At 38.3% G+C, this 7,623-nt stretch overlaps 1 protein-coding gene across 1 annotated transcript in view; it reads right to left on the bottom strand.

Annotated features, from left to right (window-relative positions):
- Positions 1-691: 691 nt before the first annotated feature.
- SLC25A21 (solute carrier family 25 member 21) overlaps positions 692-7,623 on the bottom strand; it is a 114,094-nt gene continuing 107,162 nt past the window's right edge. The window contains exons 7-9 of the mRNA XM_009646683.2: positions 4,178-4,359; positions 3,310-3,362; positions 692-762 (exon numbers count right to left, since the gene is read on the bottom strand). Coding sequence (XP_009644978.1) covers positions 692-762; positions 3,310-3,362; positions 4,178-4,359 — 306 coding nt within the window. The remainder of the gene's footprint in view (positions 763-3,309; positions 3,363-4,177; positions 4,360-7,623) is intronic.

The raw sequence follows: 7,623 nt of genomic DNA, 5'->3' as shown, positions 1-7,623 counted from the left end.
GACTTCTATGTAATTTGCATCAGACTAATTATTTTCAGTATCTTCTGTGACCTGAGTGAGATTTAGAGGATGTATATGGCTAAAAACAAGTGGGACATTTAACAGTATGTGTGCTTCTAAGGTTGTGGCTAGTCGTGCTGTCCTTTTTCTATCCTAACTCCCAGCAACTTCAGAAGCTCTTCTATCACTGTTGGAGTCGTGCTGCACTGAACTGAAACTGGACCCAAGATTGATGCAAGAGTTTGCAGGGTATGGGTCGCGTTCTTAACATGGAGTCAGTGGAGCCGTCAGTTTACAGTAGCGGATCATTCCACTTTTTTCTTCAAAATACCCTAAAAGTTACTATCTTGATAGGTCAGCTAAAATTTTTTTAAAAGTCTATTGACTACGTAGTGTAATTCAGTGTCTGGAATTTTCAGTTTGTCCTTCAAAAACTAACTTGTTCCTGTGTTTCTCTTGATCCAGTAAAACAATTACAAATATCAACTGTGCTATTTGCTTCTGCAATTACAGAAAAGTGTGTGCTTAAATGTTTTCCTGGATCAGGACCTGAAGACCAAATTTGTTTTGAACTGTTAACATCAGTGTAATCTGGGGGCATTCAAAACCGTAAAGGATGAGAATCACTTTTTCTTTATTGAAGTGTATTTTAGAATGCATATAATTTTAAAGAGTACAATTTTCAGAAGCACTACTTGTGATCAACTGTGTCCTGAAGCCATGCATAAACGTATTCGTAAACCAAAAGCATCACTGCACCACCTGGAAGAAAAGATATTAATTTACTACATACAAAATTCAGTATTTTCAAGATTTTGTAGAGCATTTGTAGTGTGTAATTTAATGGCAAAGCCTTTTTTGCAAAATGGATAATTCTACTAATTCCCTAATGCATTAAAAATTCACCAATTCTTAAACCGTACCAATTTCACTTAATATTAGACCATAAAGTTGATGTGAAAAGATTGTCTACCAAATCAAAATCACCCTCAGTGTGATTTTTTCCTAACATTTTTTCAAGATTAATATTTTTCTTTGTTCTCTTACAAATGAAGCTTTTAATCTGAATGTGTGTATATTTGTGTGTTTGTTTAGAGTTAGATTTGGCCATGAAAGAGCAACTCGAATGGTGGAATGACAAAAATTCATCACCAGGGTGATGAAAATGCCTCCAGGTAAGATCCAAGAAAGGTTTTCAGCTGTTTGTTTACCATGCATAAAGCAGCAGATTACAGTATTGAGATGAGTATAATCTTCCCATGCCTGTACCTGGCTATGAATCCACAGGCAAAGTTTTTATCTGATGACATGGCATTAACTGATAACAGTATAAAATCCCAGCTTGAATGCCATAGAGTACCTTTACTGTTAGTGACGCCAGACTTCTGTAACCAGGCTGTAATTTATGTACGAGCTAAATAAGGGAACATTTCAGAAGGTGCATATATATATATATACATATATATATATGTGTATATAACTAAGCATGCAGTGAAGCTTCTAGCTGGAGAAGATGGGGAAGGAGAATCAGATTCCAGGATGCAGGAGTAAAAGTGTGTTACAACATGCTACTTGTGGGTGTCAGCGCTGGAGCACAAATATTTTCTTTCCTTTGCCTTTGCCTGTTGGCTCAGCTAGCAGGCTAAGAGAGGCACCTCTAACAAAGAAGTCTTCTGCTGAACTGGGCTGACCTTTCCAGATAAATGGGATAGGCTCAGACACCCAGGCACACAGAACTACCATGTGAGTTTTCTGATGTCATTTATCCTAATGAACCATCATCAGACTTGAAATCCTCTATGAACAGAGAGGTAGGCAGAGCAAAAGGTTGCAAAAGGCTTTAACCAACAAACATCTCACAGACACAGTGTCTAAGATGTGATTCGAACTCAAGTCAAGGCCGATTCCAGTTCTCGTATTGTGTGATCGGTTTGTGTATCTCTTTTCCTGAAAGCATTCACATGTTGAACGAAGGAATTACTTTTCCAGCCACAATAAAGATTGCATTATTATTTCATGGGAAAGCCAAATCTATATATTAGTCAACGGGACTACAAAAGTGTTTAAAACAAGGTGCGCACTTAACTGACTTGCTGGATCTGGGCCAGAAGGCATAGTCCTTTGTAAGATGGAAAATTTTATTCCAAAATCTGCTGTGCTCACAGGTACTGGGGAAGCGAACCCCTGCCTTTTCTTTGTCCCATGTGTAATCTAGTATCTTTGGAGTATGAGGGAAAAGGCTTTTAGCTCCAGAGTTATGCCTAGCTGCCTTGTTTCCCCTTCCCACCTTCTTCCTTTACCCTGCACAATAACCAGGCATGGTCTAGCACTCAGCCAGATGGATTGGATGTGCAAACATTTACAGACAAACCTAATGCTTCCTTTATACTGTGGAACAGACTCTGTACCTACTTGCTTTTAACCATGTGTGTTCTTGCCTATTAAACCACCTTGAACAATTGGAAATACAATTTCACAGCAATGGGATACTGTTCAAACTGGGGCTTCTGCTCTTTTTGACACAGGCTGCCTCTGTGGGCTGGCAAAGTCTAAGGGCCCAGTGCTTTGCTTTCATGATTAATCAAAACCAGTCAGGGAAAAATAGCCTAAAAGTCAAAGAAGAGCTAGCTCTCAACCACTGTGCTCCCGCAGTTGGAGTAGCAACCAGTGAGAAGGGGTCACTTGATAAGCTCAGGTTTAAGCTGTCCTTGTCCTCTTAGCCTTCTAGGGCTGAGCAAGTCTCTTCCCAGCTCATGCTATCAGTCTTTTAGTGTCTGTTCTTTACAGCCCCCACAGAGCACGGGAAAAAGAAAGTAACTGGAATTTGATACGCTTGGGCTATGCTTCAACTAGTTGACAGCATTTATACCAGAGTCTCTTAACCAGCATTTTAACATGACTTTACATGGGTACAGAATAGTCCTAGTGAAACCAAAAAAATCACATTAGAAGGAATAGGACAAGATTCAAGAAACACTTTCAAATGTATTACAGTTCTGACATTTGCGTGGATGCATTTGGCTTGTTTGCAAATAAAATAATTGCACAAACCAGCAGTTACTTGGATCTGCAATCATCTGATGTGTATGTGTAAATTCTTTTTAGACACATATTTAGCCAAATCCATCTATGATACTATTAGATGATGCTATTATCAGAAGAAATCTTTCAAAGATGGAAGAGATTTTGATTATTTCTGGTACACTGTTTCATTTATTTGACTGATGCTGCCTACATTTTTTTCAAGAAACCGAAAAACGGGAAGAGAAAGCAAGAAAAGCAATATAGAAATGACGGAGTGAAAATTACCTGGACCAAGCCTCATGATCTTGGGAACCAAGCCTTTGTAGAGAGCCAGAAATCTGTAGCAGAAGAAAAACAAACAAAACATTTCAAACAATATTCTTGCTCTAAAAGAAGAATGGAATTTTAGGTTGTGTTTGTTAAAATGATGGCAGAGCACTTAGAAGCAATTATTTAAAATTAGACATGTTCGATAGCAGTCAGTATCTGGATTTTAACATTTTACAGAGGCAGATCAGATGAAGAGAAAAAGTTAATCAATGTTCAGTCACAAAAGCTACGTTGTGAGCCTAGCCAATCAGAAATATGACTTTAATCAGTGAGATGGTTTTACTTTCAAGACAAGTCTGTTAACAACAGCCACATACATGGACAAAATGACTGCTATAATTGAATAGCAAAGCTACAGCTCGGTCCCGACTTGAGAAATATTTTACAAAGTTGGAAAAAGCTATTGCCACAAGGATCTGTCCCCGATTTAATTATTTCAGCAGTCATTTTAAAGGTATAGAGGTCTGTATAATTACAATTAGATAAAATTGGGAAATACTCTGTTTTCTGTTGATATTTTCATTTTACAGAATGAAGAGTTGAAAAATTACACAACATATATGAAGCATTTATTTGTGGAACATAAATTTTGACAACCCAATAATCATCTTGTAAGTCTTTTGTAAAAGTTCACACGGAGTAGGAGGGTATCTCCTTGTAATTCTAAAATACATTTTCAAAATGTTACATAGTGCTCTTTTGCTGCGTGAGTTCAGGGTGGCTTAATGGTCCTCGTCAAATCAGAAATATAACAACACGGTTTTATGGACCCATATGAACTAAAACAGAGGTCTGGACATTTATTAAAATAAGAATGTTTTACCCTTCCTCTTTATAGACTGTTGCCATAGTTTTAAAACAGGTTCTGTACTTGATCTCTCCAGGAACTGGCTGTGGTCCTTGAATCCTACTTTTTGCAACATCAAAAGGAATGTTAATAATTGAGGCTATTGTTCCTGAGACTAGCCCAATTCCAAATTTCCTCAAAAACTCCAAATTTGGATCCTACAAAAAAAGAGAGAAAGAAAGAAAGAAAGAAAGAATAAAAAGGGAAACGGAAGGATCTCTGCAGGTTAAGCACTATAAAGTAATATGCATTTAATCAGTAAACTCACACAACACAACACACTCGTGTTATTTTAGCGGAACACATTAGGATTTCCTATGCTGGAACTTGTTTTCTTGACAATCCTATTGGCTATGTTTTTACACATGGTCTAAATTGCTGAAGTACACATTTCCTCACACAGGATTTATAAACACAGTTCATAAAGAAAGACTGGTATGGCATATGGGGATGATTTGTATAATTGGGCTTCACAATGTACTTAGTATTACTGTATCAAAACAGGAGAAATCCAAGCACACTATTAGCTAATTGGCCAGAATATTTTACAAATGACAGCAACTTCCACCATGAAGCCTACTAAAACACTCATTTGTGTGTTGGACCCCCAAATGCTAAATTAAATAAAGGCTAATCTCAGTCTGCTGCCATTCCCCTCCAGGTTTTTTACATTTATTTTCACATGTAGCTGATCCACTGTACTGAGAAGTGCTAGCTTCCTGTTATTAACAATCCAACTCGGCGCAACGGCCAAGGAGCCTCCCCGTTCTGCGCATTATAAATGGCGGTAACTCGCTCAGCTAATTGGCTGAAGAATTTACAACAGATTGTTTCTGAACCCTACTATACACTCATGGTAAAAGTTAGAAGCAGGTTAGAAGTGCATCTGAGAACTTCAGGGCTCGCTCACAGTTCACAGTCCAACGGAGTTTTATTTGATCCGAGAAAGACCTCCTACCTTGGCATTTTGTATGACTTCAAAGAACTCGGAGTGTATCTGGGAGTCAAGGCCTCTTGAAACAAGTTTTATCCTATTTCTCTAAATAGTGGAAATCACAGGGAAGCGTGTTCCAGTGCATTTCCTATGCACGCATTTCTTTGCTCTTGGTCTTCAACAGCAAGGATGCTTTTTTGCTGTATCAGACTCTCTATATGCACTTCTATTTTTTTTTTTCATGAAGGTACTTTAATTGTAGAAAATCATCAGTAAAATAACAAATGATCTTGCCATGTTATAACATCAACACAATATTAAAATGAAAGAGTTTTTTGTTTCTTAAACCTGTACATTTGTGGCTGAAAAAGGAAACAAAGAAAAAGTTTTCCTTTCCAGATTAGCAACAAGACTTCCATAATATGCATTGGACAAAGTCCATACAGGTGTTTAGAGAGAAATGTCAAAATCAACAGGGCTTTTTATTACTTACAGAAAAACTCAACACCTTGATTTCACAAAACATGAAACGTACTGGTAGTACTTTTTAAAAATTAGAATGGCTTGTGGTACATAAAGAATTGCAAGACTTTATTAGCAAAATGCTTAGCAGTGAATTTCTCTTTATTCTGTCCATACTGACAGTGGTTTAAACGCAAATAAAATAAAGCCAATATTTCTGGTATCTAGAGAAGAAAAAAGGACCCCTTTTGAAGCTCGAGGGGCAGCAGTATGGGTGCCCTGCTCCAGCACGGTGCCTACCCACCTCCAGGCAGCAGGTGTATGACATACCCACACCTGAGAGCTAAGGGCTGTTCCAGATTGTGCTCACCTCCTCAACACAGGCCTCAGTGAGGATGCTGCCACTGCTGTGCTGACTTTTCGCAGTCCAGAATGGTCTGAAACACCTTTGTCAAGCAATTTGGTGCAAGGACACCTCCTTCCATAGCGCCAAGCACAGTGGGGTGCCCTCTGGGCTAGGCAATATGTATCAGGCAAGAATATTTACTTGCTAAGCATAGAATTCCAAGCCTTTCTGCTCCTGAAAAATCCCTTATATTTGACTGATCGAACATTTTCATATTTTGGTGAACTCCTAATGCCAGCATTGCCTGCTTTGTGCTTGAGAGTGCCACAGGGTAGAGGATATAGCGTGTGTCTGATCAAGTGAGCATCTATTGAAACCAGACACTGCACCAACACCACTGAAGGGGAACAACCATGGATTGCTTTATTTCTATTCCAGTATTTGTGAGGCAGAAAATGTTGAAAAGCAGCATTTTGCTCATTCGCAAAACTGGATTCTAACCAAATGTGCTATGGTATACACTAGCTTTGCTATAGAACCAGATTTTTTTTATGACATTTCTCATGGGAAAGGTTTTTGTGGCATTTGTCACTGTAATGTCTGCATCATTTCATTTGTATAACAGATTCAAAACTAATTTAGGTGTTAAAAATAATCTAAGTTTTTTTTTTTTTTTAAAAGCACAGAGTAGTGGCTTTTTACTGTGCTGCTGCTTCCAAGTGAAAAAAGAGGTCCCCAAACACAATTTATGCCTCTGTCTACATCTCTGCTTAGATGGCCAAAGGACCATTGGCTGTCTGCCATGCAGGTGTAAGTTGGTGCTATCAGGAAGCAGTGCCTTTCTTTTTATACCGAAATCTGTCCTTTTCCTACCCCATGGACAATGCCAAAATATTCCTAACAGTGTAGGATGCTGTGAAAGGAGACATGAGGATAACACACCTGTCTAGTGAGAATGCTGCAAGTGGCTAGCAGAGGCAGTTATCATAATGTTATCGTAATGAAATTCTGCACCATGAGTTCACTGACTGAATATTATATGTTTCATATTTGGTACATAAGAAAAAACAATTCTGACAAGCTCCTCTTGCTTTCTTAAATGGCAGAACTGGAGGAAAACCATATATGAATTCTGTTCTTAGGCAAAGGTGATTTTTCTGCAGCATGACTAAAACATGTAGAACAGAAACTTGATTTTAGATCGTGACACAGCACAGTACAGTTTACCACAAGGAAGTGAAATACCAGTTTGCTTATTCACAATGGAATAATGTTGCCGTGGTTGGATAACGTAATCTGTGATCATCTCACCTTTTTACTGCGCTCTTCACAATCACATTTCCTGTACACCTGAGTCCCTGCCCTGTGAGCACCAGCAGCCATCAGAAATAAAGAGACAAGTAGGCATCACTAATAAATGCCAGATCTATGTATGTCCTGCTGGATTTCCTTGCTTTCCTTGGGAGAAAAAATTTTGAGATGTTATCTCTGCTTTTTATACTTCATTACTCCTATCATAATATTTTTAAGTAAGCGGAGACTCCATAAGTTCCTCCTGAACCATATACTGCTTAATTCCTTCTCTTATATTCCATAATTTCTAGCAACAGAAAATTCTAGCCCTAAATCTAGCACACACACACCTGCGTACAAGAGTGTCACCCACTGGAGACAGTTTTA

Source organism: Egretta garzetta, unplaced genomic scaffold (assembly GCF_000687185.1).
Source record: "Egretta garzetta isolate BGI_Z169 unplaced genomic scaffold, ASM68718v1 scaffold79, whole genome shotgun sequence".
NCBI lineage: Eukaryota > Metazoa > Chordata > Aves > Pelecaniformes > Ardeidae > Egretta > Egretta garzetta.
The sequence above is the reverse complement of the archived record's forward strand: the minus strand, read 5'-3'. Positions and strand labels throughout refer to the sequence as shown.